The sequence below is a fragment of the Cavia porcellus genome, unplaced genomic scaffold, assembly GCF_034190915.1.
Source record: "Cavia porcellus strain 051 isolate PalLab524CR breed Dunkin Hartley unplaced genomic scaffold, mCavPor4.1 scaffold_15, whole genome shotgun sequence".
In the NCBI taxonomy this organism is placed as follows: Eukaryota; Metazoa; Chordata; class Mammalia; order Rodentia; family Caviidae; genus Cavia; species Cavia porcellus.
Window position 1 is genome coordinate 43922127 of NW_026947498.1, and position 24793 is coordinate 43946919.

The window sequence follows — 24793 nt, forward strand, 5'->3', positions numbered from 1 at the left end:
GAGGAAATTATTATGACAAGACTCATGTCATTGTAAATCAGCCCCTGGAAGGAGAAGAAACACAGAAATGGGATATTGAAATACTGTGAGAATTAACAACTTTAGAGCAAAAGAACCTCAGTCTCCCTCATTGTCTTACACATTTGGAAAAGAAGCTACTGTGTCCTCACCTGCTGGAACCCTAAGTGAATGAATTTCCCCCCCAGTATCCAATACTATTTCTTTTCAACCACTGAAAAGTTCAAAATGACTCTTGCCAATTAAGAGTTCTCATAAAGAAAATGTTGTTTCTAAAAAAGGTTTTATTCAGATGGATCCCAGTAGTGGTGAGCGAGTTTCCAGAATTCTGTGTTTTCTCTACCCCCCATCAAACATGAATCCTGTGACACTGTCACTGTATTAGTTATCAGTATCTTTACACTGGTTACTTCTATGAGTGCACAGGGAAACAAACTCCTGGAGGAGGTCATCATTCTTTTACATAGATGAGTAATTTTTAACATCTGAAAACATTTAATAAGCCTTACTGTTAAGCTGCTGTTTCATTAAATAAGCCTTCAAGTTTCTATACCAAAACTTTTATAACTGAAGCCAACCCTTAAGTTTTTAAACAGTACTTTTAACTGACCCCTACAGAGGGACTGCTGCAATACTGGGAGTTTTTTCTGTAGCCATTCTTTACTCAAAAAAAAATGTACAACTAACCTTGCAGTGCCAACCTCTAGTTACAATCTAATATTAACAAATACATCCATCTAGGCAGCAAGACCCTTAACAACGGTTCCTATCCTGGTGCTAAAACCTTGCCCTAGATTTTGCCTGATTTGCCCTTAAGGCAAAATGTTTAGAAAGGCTGTGTTACATAATAGTAGTCAAAAAGTTTTTGTCTGCCTCAAGTAAAAGGAAATTCCAAATGTTCAAATTAAAACAAAGTAGTTTGAACTTTGACCTTACCATCTTACTGTGCAAGTAAAGGTGCACTAATTTCTCTACTTAATGACAAAGAATTCAGTTTCCATTCTCATTTTGAGGAGCTCACATTTAGACAAAATCAGGTAGGAAATCATCTGACTACTAATCTAAATGCCACCTTTAATAACACAATTCACCAGTATTTTTCCCTCGAGTTATATTAAACTTACCTTGAGACAATTACTCCTTTTATCTTCCTATTTTTGCCAGGAGGCAGAAAAATGTTATATTTTTATATAGAGAAATTAAATTATCCAGTGATATTTTTAAAAAATATCAACCTTTATGCACTTTAGAATGTAAAATAACAGTGAATAGTTTAAACTCAAAGAGCCCATTAGCTTGAGTATTTTTATAGGCTTGGTCTTTCCATGTAAATACTGGTTGTCTCCTTCCTCACTCTTGCAGTCTCAGGCTCTTACCTTTTAAACAGCATCTGAAACTCCCTTACATCCATAGATGAATGCCTCTTAAGCATGTGGTGGTATAAAGTGAAACTTACGTTACACAGAAAATGATTTCATGGGGTGGGGGCTTGCATATACATTAAAAAGTATGTATATTTTCATTGTAAAAAACCAACTTAAGAAAATTGCTCAATTTTTTAGAGCCAAAGAAGCTCTTTAAAGAAGTTATTCCAAAGAACCAAGACAAAGTCAGGTTAATGACATTTAATTCTACATGATACATTTATTGGTGTTGTGCCCTTTCTACCACACTGGATGAAATAAACTTTCAAAAGCATGGTTTGGTCACATTTTGGGACATCTAATACTTCACTGTTTTTTCTTCCATTTGCTCATCAGTACCCGTACGTCTCACAGAAATGACAGACACATTGAGAGATAAAGGGATGGTGACATTCTGTTTTGGAGTCATGTGTTTGGCCACTACTTAGTAGGTGGACTCAAAACAAGAGTAACTGCCTAGCACTTACACCTTCCCTTAAAAAAAAAAAAAAAAGAAGAAGCCAGCAATCGTTTGCTTGTGGAAAGGCACTACACTACTTGGATTAAACATTCGGTCCACAGGGACAGTACCAAGTTCTCCTTTTCCTCATCTGTAGTTAGTTTCAGATTCTTGACAGAAATAGCTGAACTCTCCCATATTTGCTTCAGTGCATCCACGTGTGATAAAGGAAACCGAAGTCCATGAGACTGAACGGGGTAAATTAGTCAGAAAACAAACATGTCACTGAAGTGGCATTTCTGTAACTCCCACAATTCTCAACACACTATCTAAAATTGTTACAGTGGGCATCAAGAATGAACCATTTATACAGAGTTGCCGATATCCACATGATGCCTGTACTTCATGAAAAGCACTGTGACTTAATTAGAAAGTGATACTAGTCTTTTAAAATTAATGTTTTAGAACTGGTCAATGTGTATCACAGGATTGTCTGACTTACCCCTTTCTAAGGACTCTATCAATCATGTGAAATGTAAGCCCATACCGCAGGCAAAAAACACTACTGCCTACAAATAAAAGTTTTCCCAGCTTCCCTAATCACAGAAAAGACATTTTTCTGTTGGAACAAACCTCAGTTTCCTCATTTCCCATCATGTGTATCTCTCTCTTATTCTTTAGAGAATGATAGATGTAAACCATCTTTTCTTGAGCTTCATCCTTTAAAGGAAAAAAAAAAAAGTATTGCTAGTATTGCTGGCTTTAATACCAGGAAGTTTTTTCCAACAGGTCAACAGCAAAAAAACCCAAAAAACTTCAAAGTCTTGGTGCACAAATGAAATTTATCAAATGCTGTAAGGAATCCTCTGAGAAAAGTACTGTATATATTTCCTTAGTCATCAAGACAGCTACCTGTATGTAGTACTTAAAATCACTTTTTTTAAAGCCTGCATCTTTATTTATATACCAGCTAATCAACTGGCAAGGTTACAGTTGTTTCTATTTGTACTTTATCATCCAAAATTAGTAATTTTGTATAGTGATTAACCGAGGGACTACACCAGCTGTATGATGTATAAAACATTCCAATTTCACTAGAGGTCAAATGACTTCTACTCCTAACCTACCTGGTGCATTTTATTATCTCTTCTAGAACTTTGCTCATATCACGTTACCTCTTTGACAATGACCAGAAAACTTTGGCCTCACACAGTATCTCAAACTGACTAGTTATCGGAATAACTTGGATATATTTTCTAAAGTATAAGTGTGTACTTCTGAGATGTTATGTATCAGATTTATCTAGGTCTGACCCTGATGGCTAGAAAAGTCTGATTAAGAAGACATGTAAGTGCCCTCTCCCCTCAGTATTTCATTGGGTACCTCTCAAGACAGATGATAGAAACAAAAAGGCAAAGGATAGTTCCCCAAAGTTCTTGGTTTATAGGGAGCTCTGAAAAACCATAAACACAGAGTCTAACCCAGATCAGATGATGACAGGAATTTATCAAAGGTTTCCAGCTGATTGTATGATCAGTTACCCAGGGCAGCAATCACTAGGTTGGGTGGTAAGGTTACAGAATATAGATTCTGTTCTCCATGATCTACAGGATAGTTTTTAGTAGAAGAATGAATGGAATCACAGAAAAATAGATCTATGTGTACTGTAGCAAATAAAAGAGGAACTGAGGCAGGGATTCTCACAAATAGGTCTGCAGTTGTCTAAGTGAGGGCAATACGGTCTGCAGTGGGATAAGAAGCCGAGACCAGATCCACATCCCACAAGGGGAATGAATGAGACTCTGTGGATGAGAGCAAGCTGAAAGATACCCCCCAGGCAGGGAATCTAAAACAGTGAGCTTTGGGCATTATGTATTAGCTTTCAGCTGTGAATACAGATGGGTTCCCAAGCGAGAAGGACAGGGAAAAATGATCCTTCTGATGGTCTTATGCCTGTGCTATAAATATCCTAGAAAGGAAACCTCTTCTCTTGGATACTCACAGATCCATTCTCATCTGGCCCTACTGTGAGGATGATGTGATCTTTAAATTGTAGGCTCACTGTGCTGTTCAACCTCGGTATCTGCCCACCTAGAAAATCCGGAAGAAAGAAAAGCTCATCATCAAAAACAGACACCAGCGATTCAACTTAGCATATACAACTATTTAGGAAACACTAAACCTATAGGCAAATCCAAATGTGAAATGTCCTCTGCCACTCAAGTATTTGCTTACTCTAACATTTTTATGATATTAAAAGTGTAGTTTATATCCTTGTGAGGCTCATTCTTTAGTGAAGACAGACATGTATGTAGATAACAATATAAGCTGGTAAGAACATTAAGTAGGTACAGAAACTGTTGAACCATAAAAACTGTCACAATTGATAGGACTGCATTGTCTTAAAACACTCTTCCAGAAGTTTCTATCCTTTATCAACTTCTTGTCACACTTCTGGATCCTGCACAACTCTCAACGTCAAATTGCACCACCACACCAATTCTTAGCTGTGGCACATCAAGTGTGGGCAGGTCAAGCATATTATCCTATAAAAGCCATCCAATAATGTTCATGAAAAAAAACTCAAAAAAACTTTTAAGTGGATTTAGTAAAAAAGCAGCCATTAAAAACCCCACTATACTCATAGAAGATCAGAGACAACACTGACACTCTTCTGTTTCACCCAATGACAGCATTTTACCCATCCTTGCCTTAGATCTAGCGAGATAACTTCAGTGTTTAAATTCTTAGGATTATGAACAGCAGAATCCCTTAAATATACATACCCAAAAAGGATGTTTATTCTGCATGACACTGAAATACACCAATTCTCTGCAAATGACCGCTAAGGTATTAGATACGGAGTGCAATACCTCCAGTCCAAATACACATACTCAGGGTAAATTCAGGTTCACCTTAAAACTAAAATGCTTCCTTCTGCCTGTCCAAAAAGGATCCTAGCTAGCAAAGCCTCAAATACCCCCACACCCCCAACTGCCTAGAGATGAACATCAAGCTCCACCTGGTGTTGATAACTCTGTTCCATCTCCTACATAGTAAGGGGGAAGTCTGTGCATAACAAAATCCTTCTTCATGTCTGATGAAAGTAGTTCCTTAGTGCCCTCCAGCCGTTCTGCAAGAGTCCTGAGAAAGCCACTTAATGTTCTTGTTGCAACAGCTGATGTCTCCACCTGCTAGAAACAAATGAGCACAAGCTTGGACTCCAGGAGTGTGTGCTGCCAACTACCATCTCCACAGTAATATGCTGAGCTCAACGCCCACCTCATGCCCTGGACCTGAATCTGTGTCATTACAAGACAGGGGAGGAGAGGACACCACCAGGCCTTTAGAGGCACTGTTCTATTGCTTCTTAAAACCAATGCCCATCTATTATGAAACATCAGTTTTCAGAATTATGCGTGAAAAGAAAGAGTGATCCTTGCAAATAACAGTACAATCTGAGCGCTCGGCTTTAGAATCAAGTCATTATTCTAAGATTACTGTTTCGGAAAGTAAGTGACCTTTGCTTTACTCAGCACTAAGGCACCTATCTTTTCAAAACCAACCTAATAGTACTCCTGTTTCAAATTGCAAGAGGACAGTAAAGTCAAGGAGTATGCCAATGCTAGGGTCTACAATGGTTCTCTTCCTACGTAAGGTGATGTGTGCTAAGCCTACAGTTCTGTAGAACTCTTTATTCAGCTAACAGTCCCACTTGCCTACTAGTGCTCTGAAATAAAGAGCTATTTGCTGTGACAAACACAACTCTGAACAGCTATCTGACAGGTAGCACACTCCATTCTTTCTGCCAGTCCTTCAGGGGAACATGCAGACAAGCCAGGTTCATTTGGGGAGAAGGTTCCCAGCATCCCCGGGTGGTGGGTCTTCTGCTGGCCTGGGCTATACCCTTCATGTCTACCTGCCTTTATTCCTTACCATGAGCAGCTGTCGGGGTATTCCACGCCGTAACTCCACATCATCCTTTGCAGTATCAAACACAAGCCCCGACATGGTGTCCAAAAGGAAATCTCCCCATGAACTAGAGCATGTGCAAGAGAGAGAATAGTAAATGCATTTTATATATATAATATATAAATATATATATAATAATTTATTATATATATATAATAATTTTATATATATATATATATATATATATATATAATAATTTTATATATATATATATATATATATATATACATATATATATATATATATATATATATATATAAAATACCTATTAGTAAAACCAAAAGCTCCAAATTGGGTTCCAACCTTCCTGTCCATACATCCTAAGCTCAGCATAAAAAACCTAAACCTTCCATCAACTCAGGTTCACACTTGAGAAGCTAAAAGTGGGAAGCTCAAATTCTTTCACGATTTAAAAATACCAGAAAATCAGATACTATCACAAAATACAAAGTTCTGAAGATGAAGTTTTAATGCAAGTGTCCATGAGAGAGCTTTGTAGACTATTTAAACTCTCATAAGACCCAGAAAAAACATTTTATGCAATAAATCTAACAGGAATATATTTAGGGTAACTGAAAGATCTCTGTGCTATGTAATTATGGGAACAGTTAAATGTTACTTTCTTTTGTCATTTATTAAAGAGAAACTATTCCTTAGTTTAAAAAATGTCTACTAACTTCAACTATTGTATTGATTTCCAGCAATAACTGCAGCATTGGGATAGAAGCGGGGGGGGGGGGGGAGACTAGGAATGCACATCAATGTTGGATTACCTCTGCTTCCGCTGGGGTAGTTAGAATTTCTTGCTCCCTTCCGGGTGCCAGTGTGAGAATCATGTGCAGCAGGGCTGTTCTCTTTAAACATTTCCTAGCTTGTTTAAAATTTTTTCTGTGCTACCAGCAGATTTTAAATTGTTAGCTAGGTGCCAAATGGAAATTCACAGTATGAATTTTGCTGCTCACACTGTAAGGAAATCAAACCCTTTTCTGCTTCCATTCTGGATAAGAGGCAAAGAAAGACAGAAGCTGCTTGAGACACACTTTCCCCAAGGCATCCACTACCTGGCGGCCTCTCTGCTTTGTGACTTTTTTATTAAAGAGAAAAAAAATAAAAATTTCACAAGATAATGGAGGGTAACAATGTGACTTTATAGCACTTCTGAGCTCATATCTTTTAGTGAACTTTAACCTAAACTTCTCAGTAGCATAAAATACCCCCTTCCTTTGCACAGTAATAGATGGAACTCGTAAGCCAACAGCTCATGGCAGAATTTAATGGCAGTTAAAGTGTATTCTATGCTCTTCCAAGGGATCTCAGAAGACTTTACAGAATTCAGGAATTACACCTCAGAGGGATTCACTTAGGTAAAACAGCCAGTCAACCTGCTGCTGCCTTACACGAGACCCCAAATGTTCCAACAGTGCTGCCTCGAGAAATGTTAGGAATAATCCCCAAATCTTCACTCTCCTGCAGTAGCTGAAGGCGCCCTGGCTCAGCATAGAAAGCAGTGGTCCTCATTCTAGCTCTGACATTAGTTCCAGACACAAGGTACAGGTCAGAGTCCACCCATAGCCCTGGGCAGCAACTTCTAAGACAGGAAATTCCTCCTGAGCCACATCAGACAAGAAAAGAGCAGGCTTCCAGTCTTCACTCATTATCAGGGCAGATGCTTAGCCGAAGCAAAAGCTAATGGGCGTAATGAAACAGGGAGGTGAGGAAGTACTGATGATGGCTGACTTACAATGAGCCAACACTGGGAGTATACCTAAGCTCAGGAAAAGGAGGTGCAAAGAGCAATTACTAGTAAACCAGATGTGACAGCACTGGGATAAACAGAAACAGAGAGAAGGAACAAACAGTAGCTGAGTAACATGGCACCGGCAGATGCACTCATGTTCACAGGACCAAACTACATGGCTGCTAAGGTCCAAGCTAGTCCCAGACTGTGGCCTGGCCCTTCGCTAGTTCCTGTCTCATCCCCTCAAGGGCCCCTCCTCTTCACAAAGCAGCCTCAGACTTTCTGTTTCTCCTTATCAAGGAACCAAACTAGCCATAATAACAAAAGGCATTTTCAACATGGAAGCCTAATAAAGCTTTGTCTTTTTACTCCTGGATACTTCTAAGCAGTAATATAGGCCAAACTCCAGGTAGTTCCTCCAGCAAGTCTCTTATTAAACAGAGGCGTAAATCTCACATTACACTCAGGTGAGAAAGAACAGGTATGAGTACTAACTTGTTTTGCAAGTCACAGCTATGAAGGTAGGAGGGAACTTGCTGTCCCTTGTGCCTGGCACCTGGCATGACCTCTCTTATTCTGACCCGCCCTTATTTATTCATCCTTAAGACTCACTCAGTTTTGGTGTAAGTCATTTGTGAAACCTTCCCTGATGCCCCAGCTTGGCTAAGGATGCTTCAACTTAAGAGTTCAAACAGTCTCTTTGTAACCCTACAACAGAATTTATCACTCTTAGGCAACTGCGTACATGTGGATCTCCTGCTCCTACCACCATTTCCAAAGTGTGAGGTCTCTCAAAGCACCATGAAAACATAAATGCTGACATTCCTGCAACTAGCAGTGTCCAGTGCATGCCTGAGGAGTAAGTTAACTAACAAATAGTGTTTCTTAATGTGATCTTGATCAGCAAATTGCTACATTTTCTTAACAGCTCGTACAGAGGTTCCATCCAGTTCTTATGATTTTAATGAACTATCATCTCTGATTTTAGCTCCCACTAAAGTTTCTCCTTTTCCTACTTCAATTTTATAGGCTCTCAAACCTGGAAATTAAGGTGTGAGTTTCAAATGTTCCAGAATTTCTGTTTGGGGCTGTTGAAAATGCTTCAAAAAAAGTAGTGATTATTGTACAATGGTGTGAATATAATCAAAACCAACCCAACAAACTATACTTAAAATGGCAATGTTATGCAAGATACATATCTACAATAAATTTTTCCTTAAAAAGGAAGGAAAGAGACAGTATTCTGGCTCTGTCTGGCAGATTAAAGGACTGATGTACCCATAACTACTGTCTTTTAAACTTTCCAAACTATGATATTCCTTCACTGGGCAACTCCCAGTATCCTACATACAGTGAGATCTATGACTTTCCCAGGATGAAGCTGGGTAATCATACACATGGCACAACAAAAGAATATGGAAATCAGCAAGGTCCTTGCTGAGAGGTGGAGGCCACCCCCTCAGCTGAATGTGGCTGCAATGGGCTGTAACTTGGAGCTGTCCTAGAGCACTAGGCAGGAAGAAGAATGTTTACTTGTTCTGGTAAGTGCTGATGGTCACATGAGTAGAGTGGGCCAGCCCTGGAGGAGTGTCCGCCTGATGAATGGTCCCTCTGGGAAAGTACAACAAATCACCTGGCTAATGGCAGAAAAAAGGGAGGAAAAAGTTATTAAGAGGCATCTCTCTCAAATCTTTCTTAAAAAGATAAATACAGGCTTTGAGTTTCAGTTCTCCTTTCCAGAACCACTACCAAGAGACAGTCTGTATGCTGGGCTCTCCTGGTATCCAGTGAGTCCAGCTTTCCCCAGGTCCATTAGTCTGTCACTGAACCACACAGGCATTTAGGTCTAGCATTACCATCTCAAGCTGACCGCAGATATACCTGAAACTACTTCACCCCAATGTGGGATGGAAAAAGGTGAGCCCACTCCCTCCCTCTTAGTTAAGAGGATTGGTCATACAGATGCTGCAACTTATCGGCTGGTGACGAGGGTAATTTGTTTACCTCTCCTTAGCCTCAGTTTCTCTGTTGTTAAAATGGGGTAATAGCCACAAACCCCACAGGGTTAGAGGATTATGATTCTGCTGTTTCGAAAGCTCTTGCAGCAAGGATGGCTGTGTATGTGTGGATTATATATTTCATCTGCTTGCCCTCTACTGCTTGATAATCTGAGCTCTTCTATGCAGTTGGGCCCTTACCCATCCTGTACCCTGGGGCCTAATCTAAAGCACTTTCTATACAACACACGCTCAAAGAAGGTTAGATAAATGGATGAACCTATTGAACCTAAAAATTTTATCTACTAAATAGTCTGTTTTGTTTTGTTTTTCAAGGCATGGTCTTGCTATGTAGTTCAGACTGCCTTGAACCTCACTATGTAGCCCAGGCTGGCCTTAAACATGAGGTCAATCTCCTGGCTCAGCGCCACCCCCCCCCCAAGTCCTAGAATTACAGGCATGTGCTATGGGAGACCAGACAGGAAGATTGAAGCCTACCTGGCCTCTTCTGTGAGCACGCAGGAGAAAGGTGGCGTGCAAACATGCTGACACACTAAGGAAATGGAAAAACAGCTGAGATCCTGTTGTTTACCCAGACATAGGTGGTGGAGGCAGGTGAATCCTGAGTTACCATAAATGCTCTAAGGTAATAAACCAAGGTGTGCCACTCACTCAGGGCTTTTGTTGAACAGAGACAAGAGCCCCCTTGCTCCCCACATTTTAATCTAATTCTGTGTAACTGTGTTTCATCTTCTTCACCCCTCGTTCAGGTACAAGGTTGTACGGTGGCTCCTACACTATGCCATGACACCTGGCTCAACTATTTACTCTGTAAGCAGATGAGCCTCTTCTGCTCTATTCCCTCTCTCTTGAAGCAGTGCACAGAAATATGCTCCAATTATTCCTGTCCTGAACTACTTTCTTCTAAATCCAACCCAGACCAAAACATCCTGAGAAGGAACCTTGAGAGCAGCTCATCTCCTCTCTGCAAGTATGAGAAGCAGTTCAGCTCAGTTGCTGAGACAGCAGCCCTAGAGACAGGCTCACAAACTCACTGATGGATTTTAAAGCTGTTCCTCAAGCAGGAGGCAATATGCATTTTTTTTTTTTTTGGTCTTTTTCCTTTTTATCGGTACCAGGGATCAAACTCATGATTGCCTGCTTGCAAGGCAGGCGCTTATGCCGCTGAGCTAAATCCCCAGCCCCTAATATACATTTTTATATATTCATAAAGGACACTTTGTTTGCTGTTTTTTTCTCTGACACCAAAAATGACAGCACTTCAAGCAACTAAAAGTCTCACTGATGATTATAACTAGCTTTTACTGAGTATCTGTGCTAGTCCATGTGACTCCTTCACATACATAACCATTACTTTATTCTCACTAAGGAAATCAAGCAAGTTTTCTAAGAAACAGAATAAAGTTTAATTATGAAGCTATTCCTATCCCTTTGAGACTTTTTTCCTCAATAACGTTCCTTTTGGTGATTAGCTATGGTCCTAACTGCTCAAAGATAGATTTTCTTAGCAACAAGGTACCAAAAAACCAGTGCACCTGGCTCTCAGGAGTAAGAAAAAAAAAGCTTTCATAATTACTGTTCTTCTAACAGCTACATGAAACGAAAAGGAAGATTTTTCAGAAGACAGTGTGCTACATAATTAGGAGACAAACAGGTCATAATGAATTTCTGCAGCAAAAACCAGGGATTCTTGGCTGTACTATGCCTAAGCTCAGTACTGTCTTAGATGTGAACAAACTACATAAGGCAAAATCTTCCACTTCTCTTCTGGAGAAGCTGGGACTACACTGAATTCCACTTATTTATGTTAAACTAGATCACGCATTGATACAGACTATTCAGAATTTAACACTTTAGTTCACTTCTTTAAGTACAAAACATAATACTCCAGAAGCTGCCTGTTTTGGCTACTTACAATGAAAGCCACCATGCCCTAAGTCCCTGGGATATATATATATATATGCCTGTGAGACCAGTACACAAATTTCTAAACTTAAAGCCTGAATTTATCTTAGCAACAGTGATACCCAGCTCAGGAGGTGCCCACTTGGCCATCCTGTACCTTCAATGTAAACTCATGTGTTGGCGCACCAAGCCGGGCCTCAGGCTCCACACTGTACTCGCGTGCCAGGGCCACCGTGGGCGTGTAGAGCCGCCAGTGTTTCTCTCCTTCCAGCTGCAGGATGAAAACCTGCAGAGAGCCAGGAACCTGAATTGTCAGAGAGCCTCCTAATAACTCATAAGCAAAATGCTTCCAGAATATCAGCCCTCCCAGGACTGAGACCAATCACATATTTAAAATGAAAGTGAATGATCAGAAATGCATGTCACTGCATAGAATATAAGCTGCCACTACTGGTTTTTATTTTTAAAAACATAATCATGAATCCTGATAGTGGATATTCACTTTGTTAGGGCATAACCAAGTCCTTTATATCCCACTATCTCATTCCTTTAAATCTTCTCAGAGAGCTGAAAGCCTATAATCTCTGGTGGGGAAGCCAAGCTTTAGCTATTGCTGAATGTCTAAAATCCCCAAAATTGAAAACACACTGGCAGACAGGCATACTTAAAAGTTTTTAATGCCAACGATGTTTTAATGCTCTATTTAGAATATGCGTTTTAAAAGCACTTTTAGAAAATGTACTGATGTCAAATGCTCTGAGGGAAAAAAGGACTTTCTACTAATATCTCTGTGTTCGCACCTTGTACTATATTAGCACAAAAATGCAGCTATGAAATCCTAAGCCAAATAGTTAACTTTTTTTTAGAAGCCACATGAGTGAAATCAACACTTTCAAGGTACCAGTGCTTAGGTGAAACCATGACCCTCATTCAGGCTGCCCCAAGATTTTCATAAATGGAAAAAATATATGTATTTTTGGCAGCTATTGAAAATGAACAAAATAAAAGCCGATGCATAGATTTGTGATCTCACCTTATTTTTCCTTTGTAAAATTAAGAAGTTAGTCACTTTTCTACAGCTAAATTCAATAAATATCTGTTTCAAAGGAATGCATGGCTCTATTTGTAAGGTTGGTACTAACCCCTCCCTTTGAGAAAGAGCAGGAAACCAGATTGGAGAAATCTTATTTTGGCCCAACATTTAGATGAAGTCAAACTCTCGAGAAAGTACAAAGAAAGAACAGCCACACACGTGGTTTAAGAGCCCTACATGATAGCATGAACTATGCAAACCCAGCTTCACAGCAACTCTTCTTCCTCACCTGGGGAATGTATTTTTTTTTCTTACCTCGACATCGTCATAATGAGGAGGCAGGCCCTGAGATCCTGCAGGGGTTATGTACACATTTGAGCCAACCAAGGAACCAAAGTAACACTCTAGTTTCTCCTGGATCTTCCAAAGCTCATCCTGAAGTAGGGTGAGAGAGGAAAAACAGATTACAAACTAATCTTTGTTCATTTACAAAAGCCTTACTGTACAATTACTACAACCAAGACAAGCAATGCAAATCCCTTCAAGAATCTTCCATTGGAAGCCGGGCGTGGTGGCTCATGCCTGTAATCCCAGCACTTGGGAGGCTGAGGTGAGAGGATCGTTTGTGAGTTCGAGACCAGCCTGGGCTACAAAGTGAGTTCAAGGCCAGCCTGAACTGCACAGCGAGACCCTGTCTCAAAAAAAAAAAAAAAAAAAAATCTTCCATTGGAGTGCAAACACCATTAAAAAGGTGAGCAAATAAATGAGAGATGGGCAAACTGGGAGTCCTAAAGGATTTTAGGCAGGAAGATGACAGGAGTACATTTACATTTTTAAAAGTGTCCTGGCTCTCCTGGAGAAGGGATGTAAAAATGCAAGAGACTAGTGTGGAAGCTACTGCGGCAGCAACTCAGGTGAGAAAACAGCAGATAGTAAAGGACAGGAGAGGAACACAGACAAACAGAAAAACAAGGTGTACTCTGGAAGCAGCACCAACAGCATATGGTGGAAATGAGAGAGATCAAGAAACTCCTCGGTTTCTGACCTGGCAATCTCCCACTTCCACTGAGAGGATGGATTGCCTAAATTTCTTTTCTAGGAGGAAAAAATGAAACAGTTGTATACTAGAGATATTACATTTGGGAGGCTAAGACACTCTCCTTCTTCCAATGGGAAGGTGACTGAAGTCTGAAGTTCTGACAAGCAGCAAGGACTTGAATTTACCTTTAGGAATTGCCTAACAATTGCCTTTCAATGGCAACAGAAATGACCGATCTGGGAAGCAAACGTAGGCATAAGAGTAAAAACATGGCCCAATAATACTTCTCCCTAGTCACTAACTAACTCTTCAGGCATAAGGCAGACAGAAAGCCATGTGAGGAGCCAAACACTCCTGTAAGACAAATCTGATTTTCCCAAGACAGATGAGAGGAGGGACAGGGAGGCAGCAATCAAGTCGCACCGATACTGGCATTTCCTATATGCCAGGTGCTGCCTCTAAGTGCTTTACACATATTAATTCTAGCACCCTCACAATAACCTGTCTTACAAGATGGGTGCTATCATTGTCTTTGTTTTGCAGATGAAGAAATCGAGGCACCAAAACACAGTTATTAAATAATGAGGCAAGGTTTCAAATCCAAGTAGCCGGGCTCTAAGAGTCCATGCCTCTAATATAATTCAAGAATAGATGAGTCACCTATACTAAAGAGGTCAAAGTTTTAAGCAAAGTTTCAAGTACACAAAATTAATTGTATGTATTAAAATATTTGCTGAGTAAACTAATGGCCACAGTTTAATCAACAGCCACAATTTGGAGGTCAGTCCTACTGTGAACTAATAACAATCTATGGTATTAAAAATACCAAGTGAGACAGACTTGAGTCAGTAAGAAAAGTTTCAAGATATGTATATATACACCACTGGCCATCTTTATTTACAGATCTCAGAAGTTCTCCTTAAACCCAGAAAAAAATTGTAATGCCTCTGAATTGCTCTGCAGAAGTAACTGGGGTACTCAAGGAGCCTAATTTATTCAGGGAGTGGCCAACAGAACCTGACTCTATACTTATATGGCAATTGGAACCACTGAAAAACTAGGGCTTTTCTGACTCTCCCTCTCTGCCATCCTGAGGTTCAGGACTGCACAGGTGGCTTTATGGTTCCCAACTCAAGCAGGAGTCACGATCTGTAACTGATGAAACTACATGTCTTCTCTTTTCAAAGGTCACCAAAAAAGTTATCAATTTTATCATCTGCCCATTTCTCTCGGATCTTTGGCTTCTGATTCTGCCAGCTGTGGATTACTTAGAAAGAGATGTGGAGTCAAACCACTTTGGTCTAAGTTGTAGTTACAAACTAGGTTTTTTATTTGTAGAACAGTTCTATTACCACATCACTCTAAGACCAGGCAGCAGCACAAAGCAACTCATTTCAAATCTTACTCTAATTAAAAAGCAATACCCAAGTGTTACTGCTTCGCCAATGCTGACTCAAGGACAAGCAAGCCTCCTGAAATCTGTCTTCTCCTTTACCACATGACTCCTAACAGGTTCATAAATGCTGAGGAGATGTGAATACATGACATAAGCAACGTAGAAGTTTCTCCCCAGCTGGGCTAAATCTCCCCGGTCCATTTACCTATCTCCAATTCCCCAATGTATATCTCTACAGAATCAACCAGAACGTCACAGCTAAAACCCACGTGTGTAACTGAAGGCCAAAGAAATATGGGAAAAGTCCTATTACATTTCAACCAGCATCTTTTGAAGTATGGTGAAATAATGACTTACGAGTCAAACAAGTTCGTATAACTATGGAAAAGTATCTAGTATTCCTAGATTAATAAACTGTACACAGTCTTAGAAGCAATAAACAAATGTCCACTCAACCTGACCACTGATAAATGACCACTAAACTTTTCTATTCTGATGTTAATATGCCCATCCATACACATACACACTAAACCACTTTATAATATTACTGAAGAACTTGGTTTCTAGTATAAGAGGGTGGAGTTCTTCAGTTGCTAAGTATTTCAGGTACTGGTGGTGGAAAGAGAAGAAACAGAACATCCTAGTCTACCTTGGGACTGAGAAAACTCATCTTTTCTGTATTAATAAGAACAGAATAAACAGGGTAAATGTCACTTAAGATTCCTGGAGGTTGCACAGAGCTTCCGAAAACAAGAAGAGAAATCCTGCAGGGAGACGACAGCAAAGTACAGAAATGATAACCACAGAGGACACAACAAACAGGCCTAATGGTAACCTTCTGCTGCTTTATAACCAAATTACATATAATCAGGTCCAATGAACTCATTTATGTTCATAGTTCTTAGGTTTCTAAAAGCCACTCTTAGAAGTGGTGCTTCTAATAAAGTAAAGAGTAATGTACTAGCTCAGAGAGAAGCAGTTTAATCATGATGACTGTATTTTCAAAATTCAAAGCACAACTTGGTCTGGGAAGGTATTTATAAATTTTACTAGGGGCTGTTACTAAAAAGCATTTCAAGACTATCTAAAATGAAATAACCAAACCATGACTTGTCCTGAATAAAGTACTTACACTTCATGCACAATGTGAATAAATTAAAGATTATTAGGCAAAAAGGGGAGAGATATTCATTAGATGAGGCCCAGTGAGTTCCAGCAAGCCAGTGCCTGGGTTACATTGAGAACCATTATTGGCAACTGATGGTCGAGCCCCAGGAGCAACTGATGCAGTCACTTTCTACTGCCCTCAGCATGGTACCCCACTTTCTTTTCCATGCTGGCACTTTGATTCAGCCATAGGTTACAGAAGGGGCTGTCTAAATAGAGATAAAGTCTTATCTAAGACTCAGGACAGGCCTTCAATTGTTCTGAGATGTCTGTCATCCAAAGTTCTTGCATCTCCAGGAAAGTAGACTAGCGTATCCTAAATCTGTATTTTATAAATGCAGAAACTGAGCACAGAGGAGGCAGATTATTGTCCAAATGCCCATCACTAACATGGAATAAATTTAAAAATTAGCCAGTCTTCTGGGCCGACAAAACAAAACTAACCTGCATTATGATGACCACTCCAGGAGCTATTCTAGAACTCTACCGCTCAATGCCACCAGTTTAGGTGTTAGTAAGAGTGGAGTCTCTTTCTTACACCTGTATCCGGTATGTGACCTGGTCACAGCTATGAAACTTCTACTTAGATGCAGACAACAAAAGGAAGCAACTTTAAAAAAATAATATTGATGTTATATCTGAAAAGATAGAGAAAAGACAAATCACAGAGCAATATCTATGATATACAAAAAACATAAACAAGGCCATGCAACATGGTCCTGGAGGAGTGATGCTACTTTAAAAGCTTTGTAAACTTACGATATAGCTTTTATACCTCAGTGTTACCCAATGTTTAGTCTGGGTTGCTGAGAGTCTCACAAGTTAGCTAAAGCCAATGTAGAAGTTAAGCTGAAATGCACTAAGACCAAACAGATGCTGCTTCTTTGCAAAATGGCAGAAGGCTCACCATGAAACCACATCTTAGCCTGGAGCTGATGTGTGACCAAATGTTAGCGCTTGAACAAATAATGAGGAGTCTGTAATGGGGAAACTTGTTACCTTAAATCTCTGAGGTTGGTGAAACTGAATTGTCGTCCTTTTCTGATCAAAATCTTTTCTCAGCTGAAGAAAGTGAACTTTGCCATCTTTATTTAAAACCTTCTTCTTCCCATTGATACACCGGCACACATTCACATCTCTTCCGTAGTACAAACTCTGGCCGCACAGACTCTTGAGATCTGTTAGCCTGAAGAGAGACTGGTAATAAGCGGCTAGTGCAGGGTCATCCCTCTGAATGAGGAGGGGCTTCTTCTCCCAGAACTCCTTAAAAAAAGTCTCTGTCTTAATGGGAGAAATTAAGCTTCCAAAGAGACTACTGGGGTCATCGAAGTTTAAGGTAGAAGCCCCTCGGACTGCCTCCACCTTTGCCTGTTTACTGGGAACAGGCCCTTCCTCCTTCCCATGTTCAGCAGGCTTTACTTTCTTTGGCATTGTTCTGTGTTCAAGATAAAACAAGGAAGAAATGCAAACCTACCAAAAGAACAAAGCATACATGATTAGGTCTTCAGAAATACCAGTACTGGTGTTAAGTGGGTCATATATGTGCACTGTGTAGGACCATTATACCTTCCTGAGAGTGCTTCCTTAAATCGATGCTACTAAGTTTACACCAGTATCATTTCTTCAGCCTCGGGTATGACTCAGACTCAAACACCGCTCAGATTATATATTCATCCAAAAGAAAACATGCTTTTCCTGCAATAAGAACTCCCTAAATTCATTATTTACCAGTGATAAGCTTAGCCTGTGGGCATTGACACAACCAAACTAAAAATCCTGAGTTTGGTTGCCATCAGACCCACGTCCTGAATCTAATTAGATGTACTTGCAGCTACAAACATTTGATGGCAGACAACCAATAGCTGTCCATTGCCTGGTGCTCTTCACTTCAACTACTATTCTGGTGGGAACCAACATCCCTGGAACAGAGGTGTCACCTGGTGGCTGAAATGAGGTGCTGTCTGATCCCAAAATCATTCTTCACTTCCAAACCCGAGTTTGATTATAAAAACCAGAACTTTATCAGAACCTCTCCCCTAATTAAAAAGCAAAACAAAAACCGAGGGGCTAAAAAGCAAAAGCTAAAAAACAATTATATGCCAAGTCTTGAAAAAGTTACAACTTTTTTGAGAACATGGCGGACACAAAAGAGCAACTACTGAATGCTCTCTAAAGGCTCGGCTCAGAGGCCAGGAATGATGCGGACTAAGGAGATACGAACCAGTAGAGATATGCTCTGCTGACTCAGGAACGAACTGGGCTGAGAGAATCCAACTTGGAATACAGTCCTGGCGCTAAAATAGGAACAGAAAAATCTCGGTGTGGAGGCTCGACTCCGCGCCATTGGAAACCGCGGTTTGGATTTCCCGCCGCCCGGCGACCGGCTACCTCCACAACGGCTCGGCAAGGAGAGACGCGACTGCCGAGCTCTGGGAACGGGAGTCTCCGAACGGAGTCGGAAACGCGACGGATAGGGAGGAAGGCTGACTGGTGGCGAGGTGAGCGAGAAACTGACTCCCTACCGCAGTTTGACTCCAGCGGAGGTTTTTCTGGGCGCGGGCAGTCCTGTAAGAGCAGGGCGCGGTGGCAACTGCAGCCGCACATTTCCCTCTCGGACGGGATTGGTGAAAGGTGCCTGGCCGGAGGGACGCTGCTCGCGGACTCCCTAGGCTGGCCTAACCCAGATCCCAGAGCCTGATGGTGGCCCGGAGGAGCGACCGACTCCCGCGTAGGCTGCCTCCTCCGCAACTCCCTGGGGCGCAGCAGTGAGCGGGAACAACTAGCCAGCGCAATTTGATCAAGCTGTGGCTGGCAGGCAGGGAAGCCGGGCCTCCTGTGTAAGATTACATTTTATAAGGAACAGAAAATATGGGGAAGGGAAGCAACAAAAAAGGCTCCTCGACCCCCAATCCTGAGAATCAGGCAATTGTGGACACTGCACCAATATACATTAAGCGCCATTTAGAGAGCCTCATAGACCAATTCAGGAATGAAGTTATCAATGACCTGAAGCTAGAAGTATGCAGAATAGTTAGAGAAATGCTAAGCACCACCCAGGAAAAAGCGGATGGTGGAATGGAAGAACAGAAAAAGAGGGGAGAATTGCTTGATGGAGAAAACAGAGAAAGCATTGAGTATGTGAAGCAGGTGCAAAGGGACTATCAAGAAATTAAGAAGTCTACCCAAGACTGGCATAACAGCTTGAAAGAAACTAAGGACAGACTATCTGAATTGGAGGGCAGACTTGAAACATGGGAGAATGAAATGAAAAACTTCTTAAAAATAACAAAGAAACACACAGCAATAATACAAAGACAAGAAGATGATAAGAGGAGCCATAACTTAAGGATTAAGAACATAAAAGAAGAAGTAGGGACACAAACAAGTGAACTACAAAAGCTACTCACAGAAATAATCCAGGAGAATTTTCCTAATTTAGCAAAAGGTAAAGATACTCAAATGTATGAGGCATACAGGACCCCAGCTACCTACAACCCTAACAGAGAAACACCCAGGCATATAATAATAAAAATTCCAGAAATTCAATACAAGAACAGAATATTAAAAGCTGTAAGAGACAAGAAACAGATCACTTACAAGGGAAGACCCATCAGAATTACAGCAGATTTCTCTTCACAAACCATCAAATCACGAAGAGCATGGGGAGAAATAATTCAAGCTTTGAAAGATAATAATCTACAGCCAAGATTGAGATATCCTGCACAACTGTCCCTGGAAATTGATGGAAAAACGAGGTGCTTCCAGGATAAAGAGGAACTGGGGGAATTTGCAACCACCAATTCAACCCTACAGAAAGTATTGCAGGATATTCTAAAAAAAGAAAAATACAAAGAACCCAGAAATAGGGGCGGGGAGGCCACAACGAATGGAGCAGAGAACAAAATGAAGAAGACAAACTGACAGCTACTGACAGGAAAAAGAGCTCAACAGAAATGAGACAGAAGATTGGATGATAGGAACAGCTTTTTTTGGAGAAAATGACATCTTAATAGGTAATGCTGATTTAGTATCATCTTGTTTTGAAGTCTCATCTAGCTTTTGTTCTTCTGTCTCCAATGGTCTAAACAGGTTGTATCTTATTGGATTTTGTTATGTACGATAGTATAAGAAAAAACCTTTTAAAGACAAGGAGATTATACAGAGACCATTGTTCATTTTCTGTTAGTCGATTCTAAATACTCTATAATGCTGTCATTCTCTTAAATGGATTTACATTGTTTTGATATACTTAATGCTACAGTATATGAAGTTGTACTCAAGGACTTCAGGGAGGGAGTCAATATGGTAACTATTTTTGGGTCAGGATTAGCTGGTGGTGAAACACTGTTCTGCTTAAATAGTTATGTTTTGATCTGCCCTGTTTCGCTGTTATGCCCTCCTTTTTCTCAATCTCCACTCCATTATTTACTTTTTTATTTTTATCCATTTAATTAAAGGGAAAAATATAGCAGGATATAATATAGTAACCCACTTTGACTTTCTATTATCTCGATTTGAAGCCCTGTATTACTCTCACCATCTTGTTTTTGACTGAGGTTCCTATATTCTGTTTTGCTGGATAGTATCAGGTTCGAAAGTTTAGGCATCAGCTGAGAAGATAATGAGATTCATTATAACGCCCATTCTCGTTGACTTTTATCTACTGTTGAAGACCTACAATATCTCCAATGTTTTGGTTTTGTCGGTTTTATTCTTTACGGTTTTGTTCAATTGTATTACAACTAATGATATAGGCAATTCTATTAGAAATAGCGGGAGGCATTATGGTAACCATTGTTGATCACCTTGTATTATGTTTTTATATTATCTATTATGTCCACCCTTTTGACTTGACCGATTCTGTTCTGTTATGTCACATTTGGTTTTACTCTCTTCCAAAAAAGCAACAAGAACCGTGGGAGCAATGAAACCCAAAATGTGTAATAGTCACTGTACAAAAGAGAGGAAAAGAAAGTGCTCTAAACTATATAACTGCATGTATATTTAAATGTATAAGATAGAAAATGATAGCACAGAGTTTTATTGGATCATTGAACAGAACTGTTTGCAGTATCATTGTTGGAATGTCCACTCTACAAGCTTTAATTTTGTGACTTAAACAATTATTTCTAAGATGGCAATAGGTAATCCATTAACTAGTGATTTCCTACTGCGCATTTTTTTATTCTGTAAATCTGTATAACTTGTACCCCTTCACTGTTTTTTTTCTTTCTTTTCTTTTCTCCTTAAATAAAAATTTAAAAAAAAAATTAAAAAAAAAAAAAGTTACAACTTTTTAACCAAAATAAAACATCAACAGATCTGAAATACAAACATCATCGACACAACACTTCTCTAATGTGACACAAATCACCAGAGCATTTTGTAGTTTATGATGCACTCGATGTCAGATGGGACTTGACATTTCTTTTTTTCTTCTCTCTCTACAGTGTGTGTGTGGACTAAACCTAGAACCTTCACACTGAACTACATTCCTAGCCTATTTTTTGAAACAGGGTCTTGATAAGTTGCCTGGGCTATGCTTAAACTCAGGATTCTCTTGTCTCTGCCTCCCAGGGTGCTTGGATTACAGACGTGCCACCATACCAGACATGAAATTTCTAACACGCTCCCTAGTACTGAGGCTGCTTGTCCATGCACGGCACATTTCTGAGTAGCATAAGTAATATTCCCAAGCATTCCCGTCTCAGAACTGCCCCAAACCACAATTATGGTCACACTTATAAGACACGAATAAGAACCTGGCATTTTCTGGTCTGAAGTACTGTGATTTAAATTATACAAATTTCCAGAGGCTGAAAATTTCATATTAAGTATTTCTTATCCAAAATGCTTAGGACTACAAGTGTCTGATTTTGGAATATTTGCAAACATACAATGAGATATTCTGGGGATAAGGACCTGCCTATACTCAAAATCCGTGTCAGCTTTCCATTACTGTATACCTGAGATGATCAACCTAAAAGACTAAAGATTTATTTTAGCTCATGGCTTCAGGCATTTCAGGCCATTACAGGCTAGCACTGTTGCTTCTGGGCTTGGCGCAAGGCAGATCATGGCAGAAAGGCATGTGATGGCAAAGTTGCTCGCCTCTCAAAAAGGAGGCACTGGAGTCCCACTATGATTTTAGCATACTGGCTTTAAGATTTAAACCACAACAAAATTCACCTGTTGTTCACATATACCTTATACACACAGTATAACTATACAACATGAAAATGTCTGCATTTTGACTGATATGTCACATGACGTCAGATGGAATTTTACATGTACAGCATCACATTGTGACTCAAAATAGTTTGTATATAGCATTTCATATTTCAAATTTGGGGATCTGAGATGCTCAACATCTTTTCTTTTCTGGGAAGGGACTGTTTTAATAAGATTCTTAAAAATGTCCTTGTGGCCTAAAAAAATAAACCCCAACACTGTCTAATAAATACTTTTGTTGGAAGATAAATTTCACTACTTAATCAAAAGTTACATCATTTATTGTTTCTCTATGTTCATGCTGAAATGATTTGAGACTCAGTTAACTTGAATCTAGCTTAGAGGTTACTGGGCAAGCATACTGTTTCTCACACATTACTAATTACAACCATTCCTTTTAACAGCAGGGTAAAAGGAAGAATAGATGGCATGCCATACCTCACTAATTTTCAAAATCATAAAATCCATCATGACATCTGTAAGCCCAGCTATTCACGAGGCTGAGACAGGAGGATAAATGAATCTGATATGAATCTTGGTTACTTAGTGAGACTCATCTCAAAAATATGGAGCCGAGGATGTAGCTCAGTGGTACGCAAGGCTCTGAGTTCACATCCAGCCCTGCACCCCAAAACAACAGTAAAAAACAAAACAAAACAAAACAAAAAAGTATCTGCACTCCAATAAATATATTAAATAAAAGATGCTTCCTCTAGAATAGTATAGTCAACATAAGCCTGCCTTTAAATTTCAGACCACTAAGAGAGAATAAATATTTCTATAAAGCTACAAGGAAAACTCAATCTTTTGAAAAGCAACTGTTTTCAACATGAGTTGACAATCAGCATTAAAAAGTAAAAGAACCAAGTCAAAAGAAAAAAAGATTCAGTTTATACTTTGATAACTAGTCCACAGGCAAACGCTAAAAGAAAAGCAACATCGATGCCCATACTGTAGTCAACAAATATATAATCTCTGCAATTTCAAGGTGTCCTAACCCTTTCATACAAATATGTAATGACTTCCTGAAGAAGTTATCTATTCATTTCCAGGACCTAGCAGAACACAAAATACGCAAAGCTTGAAAGAAATGTTTGCTAAACCAATTTTTTTTTCACCTTCTCATCTTTTTGTCTGTACACAATTTTAACGAAAAACCTCAAAGCCCTTATAAAAAACAAAGCTGGGGGAAGCAGATGGGTTGAGCAGTGCGAATTACTCTTCTAATGGCAGCCTGTGGCTTCTTTGTTCAACAGTATTCTAAGAGCAAAAAGGCCCAATAAAGTTCAGTAGTTATTACCAACCTAGGGAGGGAGGTGTCTACACCGGAGCACAGTGGAACAATCAAATACAATCCACAGCATAACCAACAAGACTTCTTTCTTATCAAGCAATTCTGGGCCCACCAGCTAGTCACCTGAATTGCCCTATTTGAAGACTGGGGCCCATCAGTCTACGTGAACAAAACTGAGCTGTCCTGATTTTTACAGCTTACACTATAAAACTCAGCTCAAACACATATCTGGCAAAATAGCCTCTAACACAGTTGCTGAGGTTGACTAAAAATATTTTTCAGTGCATAGAAATTTTCATTAATTTAGTGAGTTTCTCCTGTTGATCCAAAGCCATGGCTGGGAGCTGGTTTTAGCTTTAGAGAAAAATGTATTACAATGCATTAATGTATTTTGATGACCATGTGGTTATAAGGATAAGGCCTAGGACACAGAATCTCTCAGGCATTGGAGAAAAGCTGGGTAAACCAGGTGCTCCGCTTAGAGAGGAGCCCGGTGAAAAACTGGCACTGAATGTACAGCAGATTAGTAGTGAAATCAGAGCCTCCGGACTCCCAGGCCGGCCTCCCTGAAGGGTACAGGGGAAGATCTGGCACTCTCAGCCTGCCGGCCAACCTTAGGCACAGAGCTGCCGCATGGGCCGCTGCTCCGCAGCCTGAGCATCGCGTCCTGGAGCCGGCGCCCAGGGCAAGGCCCACGTGGTGGCCGCGTGCACCGCACTCCCATTCCAGGCGCCGTCAGCCCCGACTCCAGGGCCCTCACGCGTCGGCGTGCGTCCCGGGCTTTGCAAATCCCCGCGCTGGCGGTGAGACCCGTGGTCCTACTGATCCGAGTCCGTGCGACCCGCATAACTGGAGCCTACAGCGCGGCCCGCCCGCTGAAACCACCTGACTCACCAGCGCCGCCGCTGCGCGTGGCCTGAGCGGAGCGGATGCAGGACGGCAGGGAGCGCGCGGCAGGGGCGGGGCGAGGCGGCGTGGGCGTGGTCTTGTTCTGCGCCTGCTCCCGCCCCGCCCCGATGGCGCTCCGTGGGGAAACCTCTTCCCTCCCCTCCCCCCGTCCCGCGTCCTTCTCCCGGTTGAGTGTTCAGCTAAGAATCAGTGTGTAACGATACTTTTTAA

At 40.5% G+C, this 24793-nt stretch overlaps 2 protein-coding genes across 3 annotated transcripts in view; one reads left to right on the top strand and one right to left on the bottom strand.

Moving 5' to 3' along the window:
- The window catches only part of Crybg3 (crystallin beta-gamma domain containing 3), an 86616-nt gene extending 84887 nt beyond the window's left edge, over nucleotides 1-1729 (top strand). The window contains exon 22 of the mRNA XM_063224804.1: nucleotides 1-1729. Within this exon, the coding sequence (XP_063080874.1) occupies nucleotides 1-89 (89 nt within the window). The 3' untranslated portion in view covers nucleotides 90-1729.
- Nucleotides 1629-24552, bottom strand: Riox2 (ribosomal oxygenase 2). 2 transcript variants are annotated; one of them, XM_063224806.1, is made up of 10 exons: nucleotides 24288-24552; nucleotides 17149-17619; nucleotides 12863-12982; nucleotides 11672-11800; nucleotides 9125-9228; nucleotides 5818-5920; nucleotides 4904-5072; nucleotides 3884-3972; nucleotides 2515-2601; nucleotides 1629-2129 (listed from the first exon to the last, which is right to left on the bottom strand). In XM_063224806.1, exons 1-10 carry the CDS (start codon nucleotides 24519-24521, stop codon nucleotides 1971-1973), a joined length of 1665 nt encoding a protein of 554 aa, XP_063080876.1. In that variant the 5' UTR covers nucleotides 24522-24552; the 3' UTR covers nucleotides 1629-1970. The 2 variants fall into 2 exon arrangements, with proteins under 2 accessions (XP_063080876.1, XP_003463356.3); XM_003463308.5 differs by having other exon boundaries at nucleotides 4904-5075; nucleotides 24288-24549.
- Nucleotides 24553-24793: the final 241 nt, after the last annotated feature.